Source organism: Lycorma delicatula, chromosome 6, assembly GCF_047948215.1.
Source record: "Lycorma delicatula isolate Av1 chromosome 6, ASM4794821v1, whole genome shotgun sequence".
In the NCBI taxonomy this organism is placed as follows: domain Eukaryota; kingdom Metazoa; phylum Arthropoda; class Insecta; order Hemiptera; family Fulgoridae; genus Lycorma; species Lycorma delicatula.
Window position 1 is genome coordinate 131497181 of NC_134460.1, and position 14735 is coordinate 131511915.

The window sequence follows — 14735 nt, forward strand, 5'->3', positions numbered from 1 at the left end:
AAATATCGTCAACGTAGCTAGTCCAAAAAAAATATCACCTGGTATACCTATGCAGCCTTTAATTAACTTCAAAACCGCTCCTTACATTGTCTAAAATAATTGATAAAAATACTTAGAAACAAAATAAACTTCGGTTACAAATATAATGTAAAAAATGGATACAAATAAGTAAATAAATTAAAAGATTTAAAAATTAGTGATAAAACTAAGATGGTTAGCTATGATATTTATAATGTTATCCTAGTATACTCGTAGAAAAAAAAACCATTAACATAATATAAAATCATGAAAATCCCTCATTTATTGAAAATATTATTATCATTGACATTTTTTTTTTTTTTTAGATATTTGTTATATACATAGATTGAAAAGTAAACATTCCAATCTGCAGGAAAGAGAAGAAATTAAATGATTAACTCGTTTAAAAATATTAACGAATTAATATGCAAACAGAATTATTTTAAATTTGATGACAAATATTAGATTCAGGAAACACTCTACTGATAGGTTTTCCTTTGTCATCTATTTTATCTGATGTTTATTTACAGGAGTTTAAAAGTAAAGTTTATGGGATAACTCATACGTGATATTTTATTATGGACTATATGTTGACAATATTTTTCTAGTTTATAATCCAGTTATATGTAACGAGCATTTAATCATTTTGAACAAATTAAATTCCTAATATAGTGGATTGAAATTTACATTTAAAATTAACAATAATAACAAAATAAATTATTTAGATGTAATATTGAAATTAATAATGAAAATATTCAATGTTAACTTCAGTATATAGGAAACTCACTTGTAACAAAACCACTACACGTAGATCTTCAAATGACCTGTAGTCACACGAAATTAGTACTTACGCAAACATTGTAAATAGAGCAATTAATTATACAAAATATAATGAAAATAAAAGTAAATTAAACAAAGAAATAGGTATTATAAAACAAATTGCCTTATATAATGGTTATGATAATTCTTTAGTAGATAACATATATAATAAACAAATGTCAAAAATTAAAAATAATACACATTTAATAACATTAAACAAAACACAAAAAGTTAACAGTGTATATTTAAAATATGTATATACTGATAAAATAGTTGAACATATTACAAAGGTTTACGATGATAATAATAAATTTAAACCCATGTACCAGACAGATAACTACATAATAAAACACCTAATAGCTAATAAACATAATAATTTATCCGATTTATATAATTTGAGTGGTATTTATAAAATTGAATGTAGTGATTGTGACCATATTTATATATGAAAGACCACTAGACCATTTAAGGTTAGATTCTTGGAACATTTTAGAAATTATAAAAAAGGTGAAGTGGGTTTCTCTAAAAATATGTTCATCTAAATAAGAATAAACATACAATATCTGATATTAGGACAAATTTAAAAATACTGGAAATTAAAAAATACATGAATACAAATAGTAAGGGATTTGACATTTTAGAAAGATACTACATATATAAAGATAAAAATAAATTTAATACTTCATACAGAATATGAAGATGACTATTTTGAAAGCTGCAGTAGATGGCACCACCAGCTAGCTATTTTGATAGTGATGTATATTTTAATATATTTCAATCAGTACAGTAAAGTAAGTTCAGTTAAATGCATCAATATGCATCATTGCTTTACTTAAAGTTTTTTTTTGTTTTTTTTATTTTATTTTTAATATTAATTTTAATTATTTTTTTATATTTTTAATTCAACTGAAAAAAAATTTAAATGAAAAATTAAAGGTTTTAAATAAAATAAATAAATGCACATTATGTTATTATATTTGAGATGAATGTATAATGCAGCTGATGATGCAAGTAAATTGCAAAGTGCTCCTGCATATATAGTGGAATAAGGTAAGTTATCCTATTTTATTTATTCTGTACTTTGATTGATCTAATAAGATAAAAATAAATATATATATATATATATATAGATCAACCCAAGTACAGAATAATTGAAATAGGATGACTTACCTTATTTCATTACATAAACAGAAGTGCTTTTGCGAACTTAATTCGCATTATCAGTTTCATTATATTTATATATATACATTTCAAAAAACATCATAAACTCACAATACATATCATATAACAAACTTATTAATTTATATTTTATGTTAAATGATTTTAAAACTAATTAAATTTTATTAAAAGTTATAATCAAAAGAAGATGTAAAATATAAAAAAAATTGTTTACAAATTATAAAGATAAATTAATTAAAATTAAGTTAAAAAATTAAAATGTAAAAATTTTTACATATGTGAACAATATAAACAAATAAATTAAAATAAAGATAAAAATTAAAACTTTTAAAGTAAAATTATATGCTAGCCATTTCACCGAATTTACTTTACTATATATAAATATAATGCAGCTGATAATGCAAGTTAAGTTTGCAAAAGCACTTCTGCTTATATAATGAAATAAGGTAAGTCATCCTATTTCAATTATTCTGTACTTGGGTTGATCTATTAAATATAATAAATTAATGTGGGTGTGTGTGTGTGTGTGTGTGCATGTATATTGATCCTGCCTCAATTATTTATTTTTTTGTTTTTGTAACAGCTATTTTGTTTGGAAACGAGAAGTAATCGTGCTGTAATGACTGTTGTTCCATATAATATTGTTTATCACAGTTTTTTTTCTTTAACTACTACTGCATTTTCTCGTGTGTGTAAATTAATACTGGCGTAAGTAAATTATGTTATATTTTAACAGAACTTAATCTTAATTTTGAATCTTGATGAGCTACTACACTTAATTTATTCACATATACATATATTTATCAGTATGTGTATAAAAGAATATCTGTTTAAACATCCTTATATATATATATATATATATATATATGTGTGAAGATATATTACTGCTTTTTTATTTAATAAAATTCAAATGTGTGAATCCATTTTAAACGGTAAAATATGAAAAAGATATTCTTGCTTTATTAATTTTCAGTTTGTGAAGAAAATATTTTCTTTGATAATCCATTTTGCTGTTTGTAATTGATTTTCTAAAAATTACATGTTTGTTATTTATTTTTAATAATTTAAAATATACATTTTTATGTATCAGTGTCTTTAATGTAACTAAACAATATTTTGTTACATTAATTTAATTAAATTAACATTAATTAAAGGTTAACTGAATCAAACTAAATAATATTAGTTCCGTAAGCATTTAGAATAGTGTATACATTGTGTCCATTATAATAATCATTGTCCATACTTAATATAACAGATACAGTAGTATTATACTTATAATTTTAAAACTGAGTACAAGTTCATGAATTCATAGGCTGAGGTATCTTTACACAAATAGAAAAGAGACAGTGAAGATTATACTGGATCCAGTGTAACATTATTTATGGTAGATTCTGAAAAATATTGTTATATGAAAAATATTGATAAAGAAGTTGGCTGTTTTTTTAATTACAATTATAATTTTTTAATTAATGTTATACGTTAATTAAAAAAATAGTTCTATAATGGAAGTACCTAAATGTAAGTTAAATTAAATTCTCTATTTTCAATAGCAAAAATTTACACATTTACCATATTTTTACAAAAGATGTTCAAAGTGAAGCCCTGAGCAGCAAAGCATTTTTGTGCCAAATTATTATATTGAGTCTTCTGACACAAAAATGTTGTCAATGCCCTCAGTTTCTTGTTAAATGTTCACCTTCAGTTCATCAGTAGTGTGGGGATTTGATTCATAAATCTTTCCTTCAAATAGTCACAACTGATTAATCTGAGATATGAAGACCATCACCTTCTCGTGACAGTTCATTCTTCTGTAAAAGCCACATGAACGCATGCTAGTGAATCATTTGATGTATGGCATTCCTTGTTGGAAGAAGTCATACTCTTTTTCATGTTCTGTTAACAGAATATAGAATTCTTTGAAAACTATAGTACTCTTCTATAATGATAGTCCAATTAAAAAATACTGGCCCCATATTACAGTTACCAGATACAGCACACCAAACACTGATTTTCTCACTGTTAATTGGATGCTCAAACATTTGGTGAGGAGTCTCAGTCATCTATTACCTTATTTTATGCAAACGTGCCCAGATAAATGAAACTGTACCCATCTGACATGAAATACAGCTTTGGATCTATCTGTCCACCGACAATGTTTTTAAGAAGCCAGTTGCAGTAATTAAAATGTTTCAATTTGTTTATTCTGCTAAGTTGTTGTATGATAAAGTTTCAAATTTAAATCATGAAGAATTTTATGGCAAGTTATATATTTTATACCATATTGTTGTGATAATTTTTATATAGGCATTTTCAGACTGGCAGAAATTCTTTTAATATTGGCTATGGTTTCTGAAGTCTTAACAGAAGGTTGCCTATTTTGTTTTGCATTTGAAACTGATCCCGTTGTGCATCATTTTTTTAACCAAATCATTCTCCTCTTTGGTGGGATACTGGCATTCGGAAACTTTTTTATAAATATTTGACACATTTCATGGAAGGATCCAGAACAGATACAAGATCCATTAAAGCAGCCCTTTCCTTGATGAATAAAATATTTTAGAAAAACACAATTGCAGAGAACGAAACTATATTGCACTAAAGCATAATCAGTTTACACCAATGACAATAAATGAGAGTAGTAACATACACAACTAATAGTTGCTATACATACACAACAAAAATGAGGCACTAGCAGTAGCAGTTAAAGGTAACACTTAAATAACTACATTTCGAGCTGGCTCAGTTCGGTTTTAAATTGCTCATCTTATATTTTTATGTTTGAGATGGATACATTGATTTGAATGTCATTTTATGTGTACATACACACTATAGAGGTATTAATATTTGCAATTCTTGAATCTTGTTTAATTTTTTTTTATTGAATTTCTTGTTTTTTGTGTTTTTAATTAGAGGTTTTTTCTGAATTTTGAAAACATTCAGAAAATAAAATTCACAGTTACTTACACTCTTTTACCTCATTCTTGTAATTATTATTATTATTTATTTACACAGGAACAACAGGCCAATGCCCAATTACTGTTAACAATGGGTGATAATGAATTTTGTAGCATGAAAAATATGATGTCGGATCAGGACTCAAATCCAGGACTTCCAAATGAAAGGCAGATACACTACCATTCCACCACAGAGTTAAATTTATATAAGTTAAACTTTACAATGTATATCAATAAAAAATATACATCAATGTACAATCACTGTTTCCCTGCATTTTTTAAATTTATAAATTTGGTTATGAAACAAAACATTTATCAGCAGTATCTGGGAAAACAATTTAATATTTATCCGTTCTTTAAAATTTTTTTTAATATTCCCTATTTTAATTTTCCAGGAAGGAAATGAAAATTTTAATTCCCAAATAAAATAGACATTTCTCTAGGACTATTGTCCTACGATGATGATGTAAAGCAGATCAATAGTACAAATATTATACTGATACAAGGGAAAATTATTTTAGAGTGAATTTAAATTTTGTTTAACAAAAGTAGCCATTTCAAAAATATTATATAAGGTCAACAAAGTCAAGACCAGCTTTTTTAAATGAAGTTTTGTAACAGGTTATATATTTTACATTAGATGGAGAATATACGTAAATATGAAACCCGAATTTTTATATAGAAAATACACATTTATTGTATGAAAATGATAAAAAAATATTTTATTTGAAATATTGTCCATTGCTAGCTATACATTTTTCCTATCTCTCTGACAATTTATGAATGTCACGCCAAAAAGACTGTTGCTCTTTTGAGGCAAACCAGTCACTGAGCCATTTTCGTAAGAAGTGAAGCACTGCTCAGCAAGTGCATGTCCCATCAATGCAAATAAATAGTAGTCGGACAGAGCCAAATCTGGTGATTAAGCCGCATGCAACAATAAAAAAGTATTTCCCAAATGAAACCTCAATCATTTCCTTGACCGGCTTTGCAGTTTGTGATGGTGTATTATCATGAAGCAAAATCAATTTAGTTGCCTTTTTTTATATTCTGGTTGTTTTTCACGCAATGCTTGATTCAGATCTATCACTTTTTGTCGATAGTGTTCAGTATTAAAGGTTTTGCCAGGCTTTAGCAGTTCATAATAGCACACCCTTTTGATCCCAGCAAACACAGAGCATTGTTTTCCTTCCATAGCGATTTGGCCTTGAAATTGATGTCAATGGTTTGCCTGAAGTTACCCATGATCTTTTACGCTTAGGATTCTCAAAATATATCCACTTTTCATCATCTGTCACAATTCAATGGAGAATTGACTTTCTTTTGTACCTGGCAAACAGTACTTTGCAAGCGGTTTATTAGGTTTTCTTGCTGTCTTTCATTCAGTTCATGTGGAACCCATTTTTCCGTCTGGATCTTTCCTATGGCTTTCAAACATATGGAAATAGCTTCTCGTGTTACATTTAATTTATCCACGAGTTGTTGTGTTTGAGCGTCATGCTTACCCAACAGTGCTTGCAATTCGCTGTCTTCATACTTTTTCGGTGGTCTTCCATGTTCTTCGTTTCTCACATCAAAATCACCATTTTTGAATTATTTAAACTACTCAAAGCACTGTGATTTACCAAGAGTACGCTCACCATAAGCTTCAACAAGCTTTCGATACGATTATGCAGCAGTTTTCAGTGCTGTCTGCAAATCAGTGCTAACAAAATCATGCTGTCTGCAAATCATGGTAGGTACAAAACTCAACATGTTCAACGCTGATAAAAACTATGCTGTTGTATGAAACTTGTATTGTGAGTTGAAAATATTTGTCAGCTACCAATGATGCGGTTTGATGGTAACTACATTGACAGCTAGGGCCATCTATGGGCAAATTCCGGTTTCATATTTACACACCTGGTAGTCGAGTATGAAGTAGAACATCTTGTAAAAAAATAAAAATAAAAGAAATACTTTAACAGTAATGGGTCAAAATAATGCATCACAGTTTACAATACGGATTGTTAATTTAAACATTAAGCATGTTCGGTTTTTTTTTTTTTAATTGACACTATGAACTGCTTTTTAAGCACTGCTTCCACTATGTTCAAACTCTTATTATTTATCGCATATGCAGCTATTTTCTGTAATCTAAAAAAAAAAAGATGTGGCACTAACTAAAACTACCTGAACTGATAATATATCCTAAGAAGATTAAAAAGAATAAGATACAGTGAGTGTAATTTCTATCTGTAATTTTTGAAAACACTTTAAGGGAAAGTAATATTCATAATGCCATATGTGCTGTCTATTTCAAATCATCCTAAATGTTTCATTCCCGCAAGTTTAGATTTTGAAACCCCTTATCTAATCTACAAGAGAAAGATAAAATCTTTCTAAAAGCTTTGCGCTGTTAGATAAATAAAAATTTAATAAATTTAGGAAACTTTCAGTTAGTCAATTATCATTAAACCAAAGTACTATGGCAAGTCTACTGTCATTGTTGATAGTATTAATTTATAATTATTAACCAAATGTTAATTTAAACATTTTTTTTGTTTAATTTGTTTTCTTATTTTAGGTATCCAGAGGTTATTTATAAGTTGGTAGCTGATGATGGACTGAAAACCTTTGAAAAAGATTTGAAACTAATTGATGCTTATTGTTATGATATCATGAACTGTCTGTGGTATAATGAGGTATATTACAGGATCATAAAATATGAATTATTAGTTGTATTTAATAATGTAATGATAATACCATCTTAACCATCAACATAAATTATTTGGATCCTAGGTAAAATGCTTTGCTTTGAAAGGCAATCCTACCAATTGCATTGCTTTCAGACTGGCAATACTAGAACACCCTGATGCCTTGTTCACAAGAGAAGAATCTAAAATAATAATAAAACACCTTTCACTGAAGAAGTATTTAATAATAATAAATTACATCCTGTTTACCTTTTTTCATTTGCCTCACTCTGTTTTACCGTGTAATCAGGCATTGTCATGCAAAAACATAATCCCTCCAGATAGCATTCCATGTTGTTTTTTTTTTATAACTCTTCTACAATGTTTTTAAGTTTTAGAAATGCTTAATGACTCAATCTTGTAAACAATAATTCCTAAACCAATGACTAATGCTTTGATTGGTGTTATGTACAGGTCTATAAAAATGTGTACATGCAGTTAGAAATGATGTCTTTCATCATGATATTATTTAGATCCATCATTCATAGTACACAATGTGTGTATAAAGAAATAAACTTTAGTTCAGTTTATATCATGTTTAGTGAAGGTATTCAATAGTGTTTTTTGTGGTCATATTATTTTATAATTACTCATTGTTTTTCGCAAATTTTTTGTAATATATTATTTTTTGTTTTATTTTGGTTTGTGTGTTATTAGTGCGGTTTGTTATGGCAAAATTTAAACCTGTAGTTAAGAAAAAACTTAGAAATCAAGCACATGAAATTATTAATGATGTTTATGATTTTATAAAAAAAGAAGCTCTAAAAGTAGGTAAATTAACTGACGACAGACATATAATTGGCATTCAAAAATGCAAAGAAAGAACTGCTGTTGCTTGTGGGATATCAAGAACACAGATTCAAAAACTCAGAAGAGAAAAAAAAAGACATAAATCCACATCCCAGTCATGCTCTTTCAGCACACCAAAAAAGTATAAATGATGTTCGAAACCTGTCAGGGGACTGGACAGTTTTGATTTAGGTATCGTTAAAAGAATAGTTAATGAATTTCGTTGAGAGAAGATGAATGAATTATCTACTTTAAAAAAAATATGGCAAGAACTTCAGTCATCTATTGATTTTAAAGGCAGTGAATCAACTTTAGCTATTATTTTGAAAGAGTTAGGTTTCAAATGGTGTAAAACTGAAAATAATAAAAGTTTTAATTTAGAAATCTGATATCAGGTGGACAAGAATTGAATATTTGCAGGCAATGGCTAAGTACAGGCAAAGCAATGATACAATTGTTTATTAGCATGAAACGTACATTTTAAGTTTGCATTGTTCGATAAATTCATGGTCTGATGATATTGTTGAGGACTTCATGGGCCGATTAATAAAGATAACTGTTTAATAGTAATTCATGCTGGAGGAAAAATCAGTTTTATTCCAAACACATTACTAACTTGGAAAGCCAATTTGAAAAGTGGTGACTACCATGACAACATGAATACAGACAATTTCGTGAAATGGGCTTGTGAAAAATTGATTCCAAATCTTCCACCAATGTCAGTAGTAGTTTATAACGCAATCACAATACAGGTATTTGATAAAGCACCAAATTCTAACTCCAGAAGAAAAGATATGATTGATTGGCTGGAGAAAACCTATATTCCGTAGAGTTCAGAAATGCTGGAACCACAGTTATATGAATTAGTAACGTTACATAAAACTAAAGTACAAAAATATCACTTGGATGAACGTTTGAAAAAACATGGGCATTGTGTTCTTAGACTTCTACCCTATCATCCTGATTTGAATCCGATCAAGATGGGTATGGTCAGCTGTAAAAAGCCATGTGGCGAGTCATAACACAATATTTTTTTTCACAAATGTTGAAAAATTAACTACAAAGAATATTAATTTCATGAATGAAGATGAGTGGAAACCCTTTAGAACTTAGCAATTCTGTGATGATTTATCAGAAACGACTTATTTCTGTTAACATATTGGCAGATAAATTCAGTAAAATGTGTGTGTATAGTATTGCAATGGTATCTTGATGAATCTTATTCACCACTTTGCACTTTCTCACATCCTTTCAGTTGTTTGCTACTATGATGAAGATAGATATATCATCTATGAATAAGTTAGATTAGTAAGTCTGTTTGAATGTTCTAGATCTTTTCAGAAGACAAAGAAAAAACACTGTACTTTTAATGTAATATTTTCAAGAAGATATAAGTATCAAGTTTACACAGAACATTGTTTTATTATAAATCAGAAGATTTAGTTTAATAACACTTATTAATCATTTTTAAATTTTTTACAGGCTTTTTCAAATCGTGGAGCTGGTGTAATATTTATTTCATTTAATATATCTAAGATGAAGAAACTTAATGAAATAATAAAATGTGACACAGGATTTTCAGTTACTCAACATATTATGTTTTTACATTTTATTTCTCACCTCTTGCAGACTGATTTAAACCTGTCCTTAACAGACATAATAACACCTGAGGTATATAAGTTTTATTATATATTTTGTTAGTAGAAGAAAACTACTTGGAGATATTGTTATGTAAATTAATAATACATTCAAGTTTATAATTTTATAAACTTGACTGTTTTTTTCAATCCCCTAGATTTTCTTTTAATGGTGATGTATTTGTTGACTTTTCATTAGGGATGTATCTCCTCTGCATTACCAACTTTTCACATCACAATGTTCGTTATTTATAGTTGGGTTATGTATGACTAAAATATCACCTACATATCTAATTCACAATAATATTTGGTGTGTATTTAATATGCCATGAACTATTTTATTTTCAAAATCTTGTATAAATATCACTTGGATGAATTTTTGAAAACACCTGGCCATTGTTTTCGTAGACTCCCACCATACCATCCTTGTTTTTTTTTTTGGTTCCCAAAAAATGTAGGTTCCCATTGGTAAGCCTTCTGTTTATAAATAACAATTATTCTCATATTCAAAGTAATTTTGAAGACAAATATTCTTATAATAGTGATAGTACAGTTGATCATTTTAAATAAACTTAACAATTATGATAAGAATTTGCATACAAAATAGAGAGTAACAGAAAAGTACATTTTTTAGATATTGAAATCGAAATAAGCATAAACATTATAATAGAAACATCAGTTTGTAGAAACCCACAAAAAATAGTATTAGAATACATTTAAATTCTAACCACCCATGGTCAAAAAAGTTAACATGTATAAAAACATGATATTTAGAGCAATTAATTGCTGTGTAGAAAAAACAGTAAAAACTAAAAGAAAGAAATATATGAAATAAAACAACAATATTTAATGCTTTCGATGATGAAATAATAAAAAACAGAATAAAGAATACTAATATAATTATACCTATAATACAATTGCACAAATAAATATGAGGGTGAATCAAATTTAAATTTTGCTATTCTATACAGTAAGCAGTTCTGAGCTGGATAGCGGAGTGCGGGGTGAATGTTCAGTGTGTTAGAGAGGGGGAACCAGCTTGGTTAGCTTCTATGCTCTGTTCTGTCATCAGTACAGTCATGAGTGAGTAAAACGTTCTGTCATTGTCTGTTACACAATGTATAATCATAAAATTTTTAACTAATGAAGGCATTAAACCCGCAGAAATGTTAACTTGTTTAAAGGTACAGATTGGGAATGCTGCACTGTCCCAGAACCAAGTGTATCTGTAGGCCAGACAATTTAAGGGAAGGCAAGAAAGTGTAGAAAACAAAAGTTATGATTGACGCCCAAGGTCAAGTCTCATAGCAGACAGTATCCATGCCATTCGAGAGCTTATCAAAGATGATCGTCGATTCACTGTTGAAGAAATTGCATCAGAAGTATGGTATCAGCTATGGAAGTGCTCGATCCATTATCACTGATCATCTTGGCTTTAGAAAAATTAATGCTTGATGGGTTCTGAGATTGTTGACTGAAAATCAAAAACAAGTCAGGTTGGAAATCTGTGAGAGACTTCTGAATCAATTTTGGAAAGAAGGGGACAATTTTTTGAGGCGCATTGTCACATGTGATGAGATATGGGTGAATCATTACACTCTGCAGTCAAAAATGACAAGTAAGGAGTGGCAAAGAAAGGGTGAGGGCTGCCCAATGAAGGCCAAAATCCGTTTGTCAGCCGGAAAAGTTCTTGCAATAATTTTTTTTTTCTGAAGACGAATTTTAGTCATTGATTTTCTCCACAATGAACAGTGAATGCAGCTTACTATTGCCAGCTGCTACAGTCAACAAAAGACAGGGTATGCCCATCAGAGATGTATCCTTCTTCATGACAATGTCAGACTGTACACTGTAATTTTGACCAGGGATAAATTAAAAAAGATGCACTGGGAAACCCTCCCTACAGTTCAGATTTGTCCCCCTGTGATTATTTTTTGTTTGCGCCCTTGAAAGAATTGGTTGACGACTCATTCTCAAACTTTTTATTCAAGTTTCCAAGTCATTGGCAAAAACATGTAGATCATGCAGCAGACTATAAAGAGAAACGATGAAGGTATGGATTGTGTATATTATTAATCAATAAATTTATAAAAAAATTACTGTTATATCTGATTCACCCTCATAATAGAAAAAATTATTAACTTATATGATAAAAATAAATATAAAAAAGCACATAATCATTACAAAATATTTCAAATATAAGAATAATAAAACTAATTGAGGAATTCAGAGTAATATACAAAATTAAATGCAACAAATATAATAATATTTGTTGAATTTACTATTATAATATTTATAAGGGTAAAACAAATAGATCAGTTAATAAAATATTTACAGAGCACTACACGGTATAAAAAAAAGTATCTAATGCAGCTATCTATTAGAATGTAAAGAATAGAATAGATTACAAAAATAATTGGAGATTTGTAACAATGATAAAAAAATGTACTAAGAAATACTACATTTATAAATATAAACAAAACTATAGAATGAGGAACTACCAGATTACAATTGAAGATGATGATTTAATTAAAAACATAATAAAAATACAATCTAACAGTTGGCAATGGTGACATTAGAACAAAGGGAAAAATATGTTTTAAATATTATATATATATATATAATATATTATAAATATATTTCATATAATATTTTGTTATCACAGTGGTTACTATGTTGATGAATTATTTGAATATTCAAAAAATTATATATGTATTTATATATTTTTCTTGATTTTAAAATTTAAGAAATTATATGTAATCAAGAAAAATATTGTAATCCACTCATTTTTTTTTTGCCTTTTTTTAATGAATGATTTATAAAAGGCCTGTCCGCAAAGAAATTTAACTTAAAAAGTGCATCTGAACTGAAGGTGTGGTGCCAACCACTGCATAATATTAGGGATTAAAATCTTAAACATAAAAAGTTCTTTTTAAATTTGAATTAGAATGTAATTGCTTACTATTGTGTATTTATACTCACTCTGCTTGATTATTTTATTATTTTTTGCGTATTTTTTTTTTTTACAGAAAATTCTTCACGTCATGGATTTATATGCACCAGATATTGCAATTTTCATAAAACAAAAACTTAATCAAGAAAAAGCCACCATATAACAAAAATAGTGTGTTATGTCTGAATATAACTATAATATTTTCACCCTCAAAAGAAAAAACTATTAAGTACTGGAATACATTACTATGCGTGAAACATTAATTATACATTGAATTTTTAAAACATTAGTACAGTTACAAATTATGTTATGACAGATACATATGTTTAGTAGCTGTAAAAAATTCATACTTTGATTTTAAATACCATGAACTATTTGTTGATCTCTTCAGATGCTGTATGTTTTCAGTATTGCAGGGTTTGGTTGGATATGGATTTATGATTTACTAAGTTAGGATTCAAGCTGAAGTTATAGATTGTAAGTGATATGTTTTGAAATATTTTGCAGTATCTTATTCTTAACTAATTTATCTCTTCATAGTTAATAATAATGTTATTTATGTTCAGTTTTTGTGGAGTATTCATTCAGTAACATGATCCAATGAGAACAATATTAATTTTATATAATTTAATTATAAAAAATTATCATTAACTTGTACAGAAAAATACATTTCTTTCATATCCAGTTAACATTATTTACATGTTATATTTGTAATATATATATAATGTATTAATGAGCTAAAAAATGGTATAGGCATGTCTTCTGGAATATAGATTATCAACAGTTCATCTCTAACTCTATGTCCCCCTATGCTATAGAATATGGGGACAATATTATCAATCCATCTGATTCCTACTGTACAAAGTATGTACAGTGATAAATACAATTTTTCTTCCAATAAAGGCTTGTAAATTGTAATTAAAATTTAGATTTTTCTTTATCACACTACTTTTTCTGAAAAGTAAAAAATGCTGCAATAAATATTTCAGATAATATTATATCAAGCAAATACATCAAATTTAAACAATTATTTTGGACAGTTTTTTGGCATGTTCTTGTAATCTTGTAAAATATACATGATTACTTAATAGGTCTCATGAATTACCCATAAGACTAACTATTCTTATTTTTACTGAGAATAAGAACTACGTATTCTTGCTCTGCTAAGAACAGTGTAATTGACATTATGTTGGCCCAACAACTGGTGAAAATTTGAAATCTTCAAGGTTTCTACCAGTGGTGTGATACTGCAGCACAATTGATATCTTCTCTTCAATCAAGACACACATATTAGCATCTTGCGTTAAAAAAAAAGTTGTCATTTTACTTTTGTAATGTCCTACAGTACCTTACTAAATAATAAAAATAGTCTCAGTGAATACACATGTGAGTAGTGTTCCCATTGTTTAATGCATTCATTAATCCAGTGTTTGCGTTTCATATGTAACCTAACTGGACTTAAATATGCTCCTTTTCTAGTCTTCTTATTTTTTAAAACTATTCACAGAATTAATGTCTCAAATAAAGTTTACAAAAACATATATTCAAAAAATGTTAATTCATAGTTGAATTTTTGTTGTAAAATGATAATTTTTAGAAGTCAGTGTAGTTAAAACAAATGAATATAAAATATTGTCATTAATATATTTGT

General features: G+C 27.9%; 1 protein-coding gene across 3 annotated transcripts in view; it reads left to right on the plus strand.

The window, feature by feature from the left end:
* LOC142326233 (centromere protein I-like) overlaps positions 1 to 13652 on the plus strand; it is a 53607-nt gene extending 39955 nt beyond the window's left edge. For all 3 annotated transcript variants that reach the window (XM_075368535.1, XM_075368536.1, XM_075368537.1), the window contains 4 exons: positions 2600 to 2724; positions 7537 to 7654; positions 9977 to 10165; positions 13161 to 13652. In XM_075368535.1, the coding sequence (XP_075224650.1) occupies positions 2600 to 2724; positions 7537 to 7654; positions 9977 to 10165; positions 13161 to 13247 (519 nt within the window). In that variant the 3' untranslated portion in view covers positions 13248 to 13652. The remainder of the gene's footprint in view (positions 1 to 2599; positions 2725 to 7536; positions 7655 to 9976; positions 10166 to 13160) is intronic.
* Positions 13653 to 14735: the final 1083 nt, after the last annotated feature.